This window comes from Hypoxylon trugodes, assembly GCF_022578975.1.
Source record: "Hypoxylon trugodes strain CBS 135444 unplaced genomic scaffold F4822scaffold_2, whole genome shotgun sequence".
Lineage (NCBI taxonomy): Eukaryota > Fungi > Ascomycota > Sordariomycetes > Xylariales > Hypoxylaceae > Hypoxylon > Hypoxylon trugodes.
The window spans coordinates 1,781,587-1,794,471 of NW_026250017.1; the positions used below are offsets into that span (position 1 = coordinate 1,781,587).

The following is a 12,885-nucleotide window of genomic DNA, read 5'->3' on the forward strand; positions in this document are numbered from 1 at the left end:
ATACGATATGAAAGGGATCGTGCGCGGTCCTCTGTCCAACGATACTTGGCGTAGATCCACTGACGGATATTTCAGAGCCAATACAAAGGGAGTGAACGAGGCTACCACGGTTTCGAGTTGCTTTCCATTGCGCGGGTCGCACGAATCGTTGCGCCCGTCGCAGCACAACAGATGGTACCAACGTGAAAATACCAATCAATCATTTCGGTCGGTAAGAACCAGATGCATATCCGGAGCCAGCACCCTGGCCCTTGGAAGCTGATCGCAGCCTGTTACCGCAAACTGAAGTGTCAGCAATCATGTCAGCAATTTCCTCCGGCCAGCGCTGTAAATCACACTAAACTCGAAGGAAATATGATTCCTTACTAGGAATTCTTGGGCTGGGCTGGGCTGGCGAGACACTCACATCCTGTCGCTTCCTCCAACGGCACGGCTGGTTTCTGGAGTGTCAACGCCGGGAGCACCGCGCTCGATTACCTTGCGACGAGAGCTAGGGATTGCGTTAGGCTTGACGGCGCCGGACTGCGCAGTCTGGCCGGCGGTCGCAGCAGTAGTACGTCGTGCCTTGTCATCCTCGTTGTCGTTTTGACCGGCGGCCTGAGCAATAGCCTGGGCATTCTTCTGGTATTTGTAGACTGTCCAATCGAATACGTAATCGTACTGGAACCCCTCACGAACGAAAAGATCACGGAATATCTTTCGGAGGTAACTGTAATCGGGTTTGTCGTCAAATCGCAGGGATCGCGTGTAGTTCAAGTAAATAGCAAACTCATTAGGGAAGCCCCGGCAGAGAACCTCAGTTGGCGTAGTCATCTTCTTCTCCATGATGCGGTCATACTTCTGCTTCTTAGTGGCGGCCTTAAGACCTTGCCAAGGAAGGGAACCCCGGCAGAAGTAGAGCATAACATAGCCCAGGGACTCCATGTCATCACGACGAGATTGCTCTGCCATCTTGTTAGTAATCCTTTGCTATCACGTGATGGGGCTACGCAGACTCACCAACGCCAAGATGCGTGTTGATAGAAGCATATCGGGCAGTACCAGTCAAGTTCTTGTTCTCACGGTACGGAATGTGGAAGTGAGTCTTGGGGTCTCGGTATTTTTTCGCTAAACCAAAGTCAATGACGTTAACCTGGTTGCCTCGCTTTCCGATGCCCATCAAGAAGTTGTCCGGCTTGATATCACGGTGGATGAAGGACTTGGCATGGATGTACTCGATACGGGAGATCAGCTGGTCGGCCAGAAGAAGTACCGTCTTCAGGGAGAACTTTCTGTTGCAAAAGTTGAAAAGATCTTCCAGACTGGGGCCTAGAAGATCAAGCACCATGGCGTTGTAATCACATTCGGTTCCGAACCAACGGACGAACGGGATACCGACGCCACCAGCGAGCGACTTATAAACTCGAGCCTCATATTCAAGTTGGGGGTGCTTCGCTTTCACAGATTCCAGCTTGATGGCAATCTCTTCACCGGAGATAATATTGGTGCCTAGGTAGATATCACCGAACGAGCCGGATCCGATTTTTCGACCGATGCGGTACTTATTACCGACGCGAAGATCCTAAATTAAGTCAGTACGCCATAGTTCAGCTACCAATAATGCCCGCCAAAACAAAACTATAAGGTGCTGTCCCATCGACACACACCGACATTCAGTCCCCACCACGCCAAACAACAGAGGCAATCCACCTTGCGCTCCACCATCCAGTATGATGACGAGAGTTGAAAAGGCAACGTACCATAGTGGTCATGCTGACTGCTGAGGGTGAGCTACCGTGCTCGACGAATGTAGTAAAATACAGGCTTCGGTTTCCTGTTCGGATCGGTTGGATTGATTCAGGTCGGCCTGTTCCAATCCAAGTTAGCAAGAATAGATCAAAGGCGGTGGGCAACGACAGGTATCATTGTAGGATACACCAAAAGCAAGAGAATAAACCAAGGCTGCCTTCGGACAAACAAAAGAGTGGCCAGGTTTGCGTAGGGATAAGTGTAGTAAGATGATTACGAATAGAATAATACAACTAAGGGGAGATTGAATGGCGACCAGGGAAACAATAAAGCAAGGGAAAGCTTTGTCTGTCAACCTCAGGCAAGTGGCAGAGAATTTGAGGCTGGTGGTAGACAGGAATAACCAGATAGGGCGGAGGGATGCCGAACGAGAACAGAAAAGAGAAGTAATCTTACCCGACTGTTTAGAGTGACTATACCCAGTAGCCTTTACTGGAGTCTAAGGGGGAAATGGTTGAAAATAGAATGAGAACGGGGAGGAAAGAAAGTAGAAAAAAAACAAAAGTATGTAAAAAAAGACGTGGCCGTCGAATATTGAATTATTCGCCGGTGGATTAACACGTCTCAGTTCGAGTCGACGGTGGGTGGAAGTATGGAAGTGTGGAAGGATTACGTTTGACGAGTGAAGAATGGAAAGTTAGCGGTTAGGTAGGGGGGGAGGGAGGAAAGAGAGGAGGAAGAGACGGCGGTGGACCGGATTTTGGGCAAGTGGAGTAGGTTATGGATGGGCTGGAATGGGGTTGGGCGCGCCTCATCAAAAGCTGGGCAGGACCAACCATAGGTGGATTGATTGATTGATTGGGGTTCTTTTTTTTTTTTCTTTTTTTTTTTTTTTGCCTTTAAATGCTCACCCTCGTTAGTGGGTGCGGGCGTGCATCTTGCCTATTTGTAAGGTTGCTTAGGGCGAACGCATTGAGGCAACTGTGGCTGACAGAAATACAGCAGTATGGACCTACCTAGGTTATGTATGTAGGTAAGTTTAACGGCCGTTGCTTTTATAACTGTCGCATACCTTATGTACATACCTAGGTAGGCACATTGATTCAATGTACCTCTATTAGATACCTGCATCGAATTAGAAATATCTATATTCTACCAAAAGGTACGCATAATTGATATCTACCTACTTAGGTATACACTTACATGAATATGTATATATGTATGTACATAACATTCGTACGAAGGCAGATAGTAGCGGAAGTGGCGGACAGACACTGTAGGTGCTTACCTAGGTAGGTACCTAATTAAGGTCTTCAATGTGGTCAAGGAACACTCATGCGTCCCCTACTACATAGGTAGGTACCTACCTAGGTACATGTACCATAAGCTAGGTACTTAGGTACGTTAATAGCCCTTTTTTAGTGGCCATCAGCGGCCTTCAGCGACCGGTCGCCAGTTTCAGAACTTCAGAACCGGCAATTATCTTCCCACCTTAATCAATTCTTCTTGCAACGATTGCTACGAACGACGTAATAATCACCAGATAATCAAGCATAGAAAAGCGTAAAGGACAAGAAAGGCCGATTTAGGAATCGTATGTTTTGGGAGTCCGAGGTAATAAGTGTATTTTTTTATCGCCTTTTACAAAGTCCTAGGTACAGGTATTAAACCCATTGATCCCCTATTTAGGTAGGTACCTAGGTAACTATCCCTTGCGTACATGTAGGTACTGTATGTACCTAAGTATGCTACATAAGGTAGTAGGTCTTACTTTTCCAGGGGCTAAGATACAAAAATCCAAGCGCTTAAAGCATTAATTATATGTAACCGTTAATCATAACTGTCAGGCTACCTACACGGTATGCAATTTCGGTACCTAGGTAACAAGACATATTCCCCTATATTCCCTATTCTAATCCAATTACAAAAGGGAGCACGAATCAGACATTAATTACATATGTACTGGCGAGTCGGAGGACGACAAAGAGACACGCCGTACCCAGACAGCTACTTATATGTCATATCTCCAGCCTACCTACATATGTAAGTCTGTATGTAGGTACCTAGGCAGGCATATATATATATACCTAGGTATATATATGTACGTCCATACGAAACACGAGGCTCGCGCACCAGTAATACAATTTCCATGCAAACCACGCAAACAGGAAGAAAGCTCCCTCAAATTCGCAAGCGGCATTTTAAAATGCCAAATTCCGTACCTCCTCCAAGTTCGGCTAAGTCTTGGGAAGTATCAATTATACAATGACACACGCATTGAACGACTTAATAAGTATATATGGATTTGTTGGTTATGCTACCTGGTTGAAATTCGTATACAAGCCTGCTAAGAGCACATTCGCAGGTACCGAGCTCAGTATCTACAAGCCTAAATAGGCCTAGGTGTACAGGTATAATACAGATATGAATAGCAAGTACAAGCGTGTAAAAGGGCCTCAATTTCCATCGCGAGGTCATACCTTATGCGGGAAAAAAAAAAAATAAGGAAAAAAAAAAATCTTTAAACGCCTACTAGTATGACACGCCATACAGATCGGCAGAGATCTTCCCCCCTTCTGTTGGCAAGCAGTGATTCGTGAACCACTATGTGTTTTCAGGTCTCGGCGTTATTGTCAGCATATTCACTACCAATAATACCTACATATTTCTAGGATATCAAATAAGAAGAAAAATGGAAGAAAGAAATAAGGAAATAAATATATATGATTACCAAATTACACATATAAAAAGTAGGGAGTCATAACATATTCCTATTACTTTCTCTGACACAGCAATAGGTGGTCTAACAAGACGACCTGACATCACAAGTGCCACGCACAGACATATCCATGAAGAAGATAGTATTTCTTATCTTGTCACGGACAATTGCTCTGGTTTCCCATAATGGCCTTTCCTTTCCTTTCTTTCCTCCTTGTCTCCTTGTTCAGTGTTACTACAGTACAGTAGTATTACTTGCAGCAGCACGTCAGCGTTTGGTCATCTGTAAATATGTAAGGCGCCCAAACGAGTACTGGGAGGGGCTCATATCTTTACCGAAATTCATTCGTCCCTCTGCATATGAACGTCGCCTATCCATTTGTGCCCGCTTCCATTTCGTAACTTAAGGCCGCAAGATCCTCCAACATATCAGACGATTGAATCTTGAGACAACCATTTTTATACCCGAGTTACGCAAGTTAATAAGCTGTTAAATGATGACCCAGAAACGTATTTTATCATGAGAGGTAAGCTATAGATACACATATAGAAGATACAGCAGTACATCAACGATTATGCAAAAGTACAAAAATAGAAAAACGGATCAGGTTTATTAGCGACGTATTGTTATTATATAATCAAGATTTTCCTTGTTTGTACTATCAAGACACGCCAGGAAAGGCTGCCTACCTAGGTATATAGAAACAAGTGCATTGTTAAGTACCTACATAAATTAGGTACCTAAGTATGTGACTACATCGTCAACTCAGTGTTACTAAGAAGAAGGATATACAGCCTAGTCGAGACGAGTTTCTATACGTTATGCCATTTCTTGTACAATTGCTAAGTGATGGTCTCGCCTACCTAGGTAGCTACCTACTAGGTATTTATCCAAATCTCCATAGGTACTGTTCGATTACTCAGCTACTTGAGGCAGTAGTTCTAGGTCAGTCGAGGCTCTGCCGATCACAGCAGTCTAGACTGCCCAAATCATACTGTCACCGTAAATCGGGAGGTCGGGACCCAGAATAAAATACTGACGACTGCACTGAACTTGTTCATGTGCTCCCGAGAGAGCATGAATCAAGTTTTGGGTTTACTCTGCTTCATACAAGGCTACGGTGCACGTATATTGCATAATAACTTGGAAAATACTTCAAAGTTATATCCAGGAGTTCAGTTTCTTACCAGATCATGAATGGAGCAGCGTCATTCTCATAGGTCCCCACCATTGATGATGATTTAACTGTATGTGATGCACATAATTCAGAGTAACCAAGTGGATATATTGACTTCTTAAGTTTGCCACAATTTGCACCAAAATAACAGAAGGTCCAATAGCTACCAGAGTCCCCCGACTCCCAAAGTGCAGCAGGTTGATTGCTTACCACCGAAGGGAACAGGGCCCCAATTGCCAAGTAACAAATGAAGGATTTAGAATAATACAGCTTAGCTTTGGCAGAATTAGCAGCTGTTGAGCTGATAGCCGTAGAGAATAAAAGAAAAGAAAAAAGGGCGAGAGAGAGAGACTGGGCTTTTAGGATATCCCTTTGATCCAATTTCTACTTTCTAGAAATTTCGCTATGAGTAGAAGGCCGGAAACACCATTCTAGCTAGCCGGTATTGTCACAATATTCGGGCCCAGGCAATACACTTGTACATGGAAGCTGTGTCTGAATAATAGCCGTAATCGGTGTATTGTATTGTCTAGGCTGCGTCGATATAATATTTTCTTTGTCGTCCATCATCCGGGAGCAGGGACTGGAACACTCAATGATGGAATGTTAGGGGAACACGAACACAAAGAAGAACATGCCACCTTTCTAATCATCATGATCAAACGTGGCTCAAAGCCCACGAGAATCGAAACTCGCGGCCCGATACCGTCGCTCACATCACAAGTCTCAGAGTTCGACCCTAAGTCTCACATCAGTAGAGTAAACCGAATCAAACACAGGGGAATATTTCGAAGAAAATTTTAGAGCTACGACCTCAGGTAGCTGAAAGTCTCACACGAACTACGAAATTCAAACAAATCGAGGCGTTAAAGGGCCTGAACTTTTAATCGTTTGTCGCGTCTACCTCGCCGTATCAAAGCGAAGCCCAAATACAATAAGAACGACCACTTGAACTTAATAACCATCCAAGCTATCAACTATAGATACCATGATTTTAGGCAACGGAGTTGAGGAATGCGAATTGGCGACACGCAAAATTCTGCGACGAGGGTTCCTGATTGATTCATTGCCTAGGCACTCAAGTATCGTGCTCGGAAAAGAACAAGAAACTAGTGTGGTCCTAACCATATCTACTGGAGATCATCCGGTATATAGTGTTGCGCACACTGAGCCTGGAATCAAGGAAGGCCTCTACAACATGGCAAAGGAGGGCCTGCGGGGGAGAATGGTTCTGTATGGGCTAGACTTTCAATTCAAGGAAAAGGATAGGCCGTGATCTTATATTTCCAGGGTGGGATTCGCTATTATGCCTTAAGAGTCATCCTTGTATGGCCAGTTTGAGGGAGGAACAGGATGGAATAAGGGTTGGGGGGGATTCCGTAACGCGAAGCCAGCGTTGAATACAATGTTATGAATCATATTCTCGGCCTTGACATGTTGCAAATTGAAACCTTGCGTGTGACGGGGTTGGAAGTTTTGTCGCCATTCGAATATATTTGACTTGAGGACGCACCTTTGAAGCGTTCGTTACAATGCCCGTCAAATACTTACGGGCTGGGAAGGTTATTAGTGAGGTTGACGGAAATTTTAAACGGAGCGGGTCCTCTATTTCTATAAGGGGGACATCTGATGTGCGCAGATGACGAGCTAGACGCACGTACGGGCGTCATCGTTATTGTCCCTGTCACTCTTGCCGAGCAGTGATGAGGCTCATATAAACCCCCCAGCCCACACCAGCGAGACTCCCAACAAGGTTGCGGCCTTGTATGCTCTTGATGAATGCGAAATTGATCAAGCTCACAATTGGCCACACCTTCCAGCCAGCGACAAGAATGGAGTAGAACTCGGCACGGCTACGCGCTACCACATCTGACCAGTTAACCTTACCGTAGCCAATGGGGCTCAGGGGGAACGCGTATTGAGTACTGCTGTCTGAGCCGCTAAAAGATGCGCCTGGAGGCTCGACCATAGCCGACTGGATCGAATGCATAAAAATGCTGAATAAAAGGGTATTGACAGCGGCGCCAATGGTTTGGTCTAACATCATTTTGATGGCTGTGTTGGTGATATTTAACCTGGGTTCTACTAGTTTCCCTTTCTTGGCTTCTCGCTCAAGCGCCTTCTCATCATTCGCGGCAGCCGATGTAGGGGTTGTGTGATATGCTGGAAATGTAGATTCTAGGAACTCTTGCCTAGGAATTGGTTGGCGTTAGCATAAATAGGGAGTTTGTAGAATATATAGGGGCGGACGAATGGGAGTAAAGACTCTACCCTCACGTTCGAACGTCTCAAACATACCACAAGAAATTGGGCGGTACATTGACAAGTGAGTATACGACAAACTGGAAGACGGGGACCCAGTCTATGACAAGACGTGCCTGTAAAATTTATGAGTATAGTGTATGGTTATAGAATATTTCTACTATGTACGATGCGAGACTACGTAGTATTTATCTTGTATCTGTGTATATATATATATATATAAAGGCTCTTACCTCATTCTGATATGCAGTCAGACTCTGCGCTAGAAGATTGGATGTAGCTGCGAGAACCGCGGACTGTATGGTAGCGGTGATGATTGGGGGCAAAGCCATACTGGCAGTGGTGGGGGTTGGGCAATAGAGATGACAGAAGATGGAATTTTGCGTATGTTAAGCAGTAATTAGGGAAGAAAATGAAGACGAGGTCAAGGATACTAGGTATATATGCACACGTATTGGATATTGTGTTGCTTTTTTCTTCCAGTTTACGTTGGGTTGCATGTCCGATATTTGTATTATTGGTCAGTCTCAAGAGTCCAGGGTACCGAATTAGCAAAGACCACATTTACCAAAATATCCATCTTCCTGCTAGGCAGAAGCACCCAATAAAGCACCCGACTGATTATATGCAAAACCCACCTTGCCTTGGATTCGCAGTGAGCTACTACTGCACACACAAAAGCAAAGCGACATCGAGGATTTTTGAATGATGGACTTTATTATAGTTTCTTTTGCTTCTTCGCATTAGATTGTCGCATATATCTCTTCTAGGTACCCACTTAGAGATTCCATGGTTGGGGGGGGGGTGGCATTATTCGGTTGGAGCGAGTCTACTAATTCCGAGACTTTCCCTCTTTCCGAGGGTAAATCTGAATAGAATGGAAGCTTAGAATCGCTCTGCCTACCTAATTGAGGAGCGAAATAGCTTGGATGGGCCCGAGAAGTAATTGACTCAGCCTGGCTGACATGCCTAACCCCTACTAAGAATCCACATGAATAAAAGTTGTATGAGGTAAGAATACGCGAATAAGAATTGTGTCCGCTGGTTTCGTTTTGTCCTGGTGTCGGTTTGCATTGGGCCCCGGGCCTCCCCTCCGGTACTTTCTGGTAGGAGAACGTATCTTAATGATCGCATCTAGATGGTAGTTAAAATATTAGTATCGCGCATCTGCATGCTCTATGGATCTATATATACTTACCAGAAATAGGGAATTGGCAAGGAATGTGTATAAGAAGACGCCCCATCCAATCCAGCCGCCTGTTCCTTTGCCTCCGTTCACCAACTCGGCGACAGCGACCGTTACGATGATACCAACGAACTTATACCCCGAATAGGCCACCAAGTCGAGGAGCTGGGATTCGTTTGATATGCTTAGGAAATAACAGCCCAGCTTCAAAAGTAGAATTTCGAGTATCACAACGACTCCTGCTGTCGAGGCCGTATATCCTAGTAATTCTGGTTGGAACTGACCCCGTAGACCGGCTATCAAGGTTGACAGTAGGATGTACGTAACGAGTGCCATGACTGGAATGTACATATCGGGGCTGTTAATGTCGTCGCGAGGGGGGAGATACCATCCCTCCTGTCCGTTGGGTCCTACGGTCTGCCGCCGCGACCATGGCTTGTGTCGCCACGGGAACAGGACTAGGAAGAGTTTGTTGATGACATATTTGTTGGATACGTTGAAATAATGTTTAAGGGCTGAGAAGTTCACCCATCGATTCATCTGTCGGTACATGTAAGCTCCGCTTTCCAGACCGATGGCATTTGCGACTAGACCAAACGCACATTCTGTTCGACGTGTTTGAAGGCATTCTGACCAACCTGTCCTACGAACTGTGCCGCCATAGGATCATTCATAAAGTTGCCATATGCGCCGAATACATTGGCGCCGCTCGCAGGAGTGCTCTGTTGGTATGGATTACCGTAGCCGCCTTGCTGCGGTTGCGACGACGTTGGTGGTGGAGGGGATCGCAGTTGGGGGACAGTCGAGACATGTTGTGGTACGGGATGATGAAGCGGTGGAGAATGACCGTAATTTGGATGTTGTTGCATCTTGGGCCAAAAGTATAGGCCGAGCAGTTCGTCGCTGTGTTTATACCGTAGGAATATGCGTATAGATGTGTGTAGTTATAAAGTGGCTGGGGGGAAAAAGCGAGCTTGAAGCTTTCGTCGACGTCTCGGTTTCTGGAAATGTGTTTTTTATTTTATTTCGACGGCCTAGGAATGAATGAATGGGGCTCCAGCTTGTTCGACGGAGTGATACTACTAATCTATGTACCTACATGTACGTACCTTCAAAGGTACATACATATGTATATATACGGGACTACGTACATATGGCTTCCCCCTGCTTCCGAGATTCTACCATTTAAATGAAACTGCATCTGACGTTACTTCGAGGTACATATGTAAGTTGATGTACCCACCTCAGCAATGACGTATCGGAGCCGCGATAAATTTTAAATCCGAGCTTGCCTGGTCTCCGCAATCGGGAGTTGATTGGCTCAACAGATTAAATGTACATCTGTGCAATGCGAAATGGGGCTTAGGGATACATCGATCGATATCTAAAGTGTCCACACCGTAGCGGTATATGTGGTATGTACCTAAATACCTAGATACCTAGATACCTAGATACCTAGATACCTAGTTACCTAGTTACCTAGTTACCTAGTTATCTAGGTACATACGGAACTTTGTATTCCTTGTCACCCCATTATGTATGCATCGAGAACTTCCAATAAGGAGATGATGCTTCATTTTTAATATTTTGATAATTTAATAAATAGACCAACTTCAAATACTCTATTCTCCTTTACATACTTCCCAACGTCGCCTCACCTTTTGCATCTCGCAGAAGCAAGATGTTGGATACATTTGAGATTCTAACCACCTCTGGTGTGGTGCTCTGGTCACGAACATATGCGCCCATCAATCCGTCAGTCATTAACAACTTCATCGCCGATGTATTTATCGAAGAAAAAGGCACCGCCCCCGGCGCAAAAGACACGCAGTCCTCAGCAAGCAACCCACCTTACAAAGCCGATCAGCACACTTTGAAATGGACATTTGTGAAAGAGTTAGGTGTCATCTTTGTTGTACGAAGCATTCCCAGCCCAAGTATAGATTGATAATGTCTAACTTGCTCGTCGCAGGCCGTCTACCGATCCTTACTGCACCTCACTTGGATTGATAAGCTAGTCGATAACCTGAAAACTATCTTTATCGACTTATACGCCGACCAGCTCAAAAAGCCAAACACCACCATCGTAGAATGCCGCAAATTTGACGAGTATTTCAACCAGCAGTATCGAGAACTTGAGGCGAGCAGCACCGCCAACGGCTCACGACCTACAGATGCTTCCTCTCTCTTAAGGGGAGATGGCGTATCAAGAAGCCTCGAGGATGAGCCACCGCTTCCGCCGGGCCTTAAGCATAGGGGTATAACCCAAAACACTTCCCAAGAACCGCCCTCGACGGCCGAATCCACCCCAATCGCGACTCCAAATAACTCAAGGCCTTCCACCCCTAGCGGTAATCACTTGGTTGTGGGAAAAGGAGGGCCAATGTCAAAAATGTCACGGAGGGCCAAAAAGTTGCGGAACAGCTCTGCCCCTGTATCTTCTGGCGACGAGGCGCCGTCAAGGAAAGGTAAAAAGGCGCCCAAGAGAGGCCGTAAATGGGACGCAGATGGCTTTGCCGACGAGGAGGACGATAGTCTGCAGCTAGATTACTCGGTGGGCCAGACTACGTTAACCAGCGATAGCGAAGTCGAAGTTACTGCGAAGTCGACGGCGGTAGATGGAGTAGACTCTTCTTCATGGGGAACCACAACTGCCAAAGGCCAGTTTGTGTTGAAAGACCTGGACGATGAGGTGCACTCGATCTTAAAGTCGGCTGAGGCGAGGAAGAGCGCTTCGAAGGCCGAGGCGAAAGGTGGCCTCGTAGGATCCGGTTTAAACACAATTAGCGGTCTCTTCCGTAGTGTTGTGGGTGGCAAGACGTTAACGAAGGAAGATCTCGATACAGCTATGAAAGGCATGGAAGATCATCTTCTACGGAAGAACGTCGCCCGCGAAGCAGCTATACGTCTCTGCGAAGGCGTTGAAAAGGAGCTTGTTGGAATGAAGACGGGAAGTTTCGAGAGCATCGACGCGCGCATTGCTAAGGCCATGGAGGCCTCTCTTACCAAGATGCTCACACCTACGTCATCGTTAGATCTCCTACGCGAGATTGATTCTGTTGTCAAACCATCCGTGACATCCATGCGGAAGCCGAGGCCTTATGTCATCTCTATTGTCGGAGTTAATGGGGTTGGCAAGTCGACGAACCTATCCAAGATCTGCTACTTTCTATTGCAGAACAAGTATAAAGTACTGATAGCCGCGGGAGACACCTTTAGGTCGGGAGCGGTAGAACAGCTGAAGGTCCATGTACGGAACTTGAAGGAGCTAACTGAGCGAGAAGGCGGGCAGGTGGAGATCTTTGAAAAGGGGTACGGGGGTGATGCAGCAACCGTGGCCAAGGACGCCGTGAGAGAAGCTGCAAATGATGGCTTCGATGTTGTTCTCATTGATACGGCAGGACGGCGCCACAACGACCAGCGATTGATGTCGTCTCTTGAGAAATTTGCCAAGTTTGCCCAGCCGGATAAGATTCTCATGGTTGGCGAGGTAAGATATATCAATAGTTCACTATTAGCTAGACATTTGGCTAACCTCAGTAAAATAGGCACTCGTAGGGACAGATTCAGTCGCCCAAGCCAGGAATTTCAACTCGTCCTTCGGCCCAGGCAGGACATTGGATGGGTTCATTATTTCCAAATGCGACACAGTTGGTGATATGGTGGGAACTCTGGTCAGCATCGTGCATGCTACAAATGTGCCAGTCCTATTTGTTGGTGTTGGCCAACACTATTCAGATATCAGAAATTTCTCTGTCAGATGGGCAGTTGAAAAGTTGTTGAGCAATAGTTGATTCACCCCTAGACTAATAA

General features: G+C 45.9%; 4 protein-coding genes across 4 annotated transcripts; 1 reads left to right on the top strand and 3 right to left on the bottom strand.

Annotated features, from left to right (window-relative positions):
- Positions 1-362: 362 nt before the first annotated feature.
- On the bottom strand, positions 363-2,171 carry F4822DRAFT_122511 (casein kinase I). Its single transcript, XM_051452603.1, has 4 exons — positions 1,897-2,171; positions 1,740-1,846; positions 1,000-1,561; positions 363-944 (listed from the first exon to the last, which is right to left on the bottom strand). Exons 2-4 carry the CDS (start codon positions 1,749-1,751, stop codon positions 403-405), a joined length of 1,116 nt encoding a protein of 371 aa, XP_051318034.1. The 5' UTR covers positions 1,752-1,846; positions 1,897-2,171; the 3' UTR covers positions 363-402.
- A 4,933-nt stretch (positions 2,172-7,104) lies between these two features.
- Positions 7,105-8,297, bottom strand: F4822DRAFT_122590 (uncharacterized protein). The gene is made up of 3 exons (XM_051452605.1): positions 8,120-8,297; positions 7,923-8,002; positions 7,105-7,816 (listed from the first exon to the last, which is right to left on the bottom strand). The coding sequence occupies exons 1-3, from the start codon at positions 8,216-8,218 to the stop codon at positions 7,309-7,311; spliced, it is 687 nt and encodes a 228-aa protein (XP_051318035.1). The 5' UTR covers positions 8,219-8,297; the 3' UTR covers positions 7,105-7,308.
- Position 8,298: 1 nt separating this feature from the next.
- On the bottom strand, positions 8,299-10,173 carry F4822DRAFT_122589 (YIF1-domain-containing protein). The gene is made up of 3 exons (XM_051452604.1): positions 9,675-10,173; positions 9,085-9,612; positions 8,299-9,020 (listed from the first exon to the last, which is right to left on the bottom strand). Exons 1-3 carry the CDS (start codon positions 9,939-9,941, stop codon positions 8,856-8,858), a joined length of 960 nt encoding a protein of 319 aa, XP_051318036.1. The 5' UTR covers positions 9,942-10,173; the 3' UTR covers positions 8,299-8,855.
- A 580-nt stretch (positions 10,174-10,753) lies between these two features.
- F4822DRAFT_425474 (SRP54-domain-containing protein) lies at positions 10,754-12,866 on the top strand (the record flags this gene model as incomplete). Its single annotated transcript, XM_051460334.1, has 3 exons — positions 10,754-10,987; positions 11,045-12,562; positions 12,621-12,866. 3 exons carry the CDS (start codon positions 10,754-10,756, stop codon positions 12,864-12,866), a joined length of 1,998 nt encoding a protein of 665 aa, XP_051318037.1.
- Between the last annotated feature and the right edge of the window lie 19 nt (positions 12,867-12,885).

Excerpts from the sequence above, each read along its gene's own strand:
- F4822DRAFT_122511 (XM_051452603.1), bottom strand. Across the intron at positions 945-999 it reads CAACACGCATCTTGGCGTTG|AGCAATCTCGTCGTGATGAC; the intron begins GTGAGTCTGCGT and ends ACAAGATGGCAG.
- F4822DRAFT_122589 (XM_051452604.1), bottom strand. The coding sequence starts at position 9,941 with ATGCAACAACATCCAAATTACGGTCATTCTCCACCGCTTCATCATCCC. Across the intron at positions 9,613-9,674 it reads TCAAACACGTCGAACAGAAT|ATGAATCGATGGGTGAACTT; the intron begins GTGCGTTTGGTC and ends ATGTACCGACAG. Across the intron at positions 9,021-9,084 it reads TTGCCAATTCCCTATTTCTG|ATGCGATCATTAAGATACGT; the intron begins GTAAGTATATAT and ends ACTACCATCTAG.
- F4822DRAFT_122590 (XM_051452605.1), bottom strand. The coding sequence starts at position 8,218 with ATGGCTTTGCCCCCAATCATCACCGCTACCATACAGTCCGCGGTTCTC. Across the intron at positions 8,003-8,119 it reads TGACTGCATATCAGAATGAG|GCACGTCTTGTCATAGACTG; the intron begins GTAAGAGCCTTT and ends TAAATTTTACAG. Across the intron at positions 7,817-7,922 it reads GTACCGCCCAATTTCTTGTG|GCAAGAGTTCCTAGAATCTA; the intron begins GTATGTTTGAGA and ends ACCAATTCCTAG.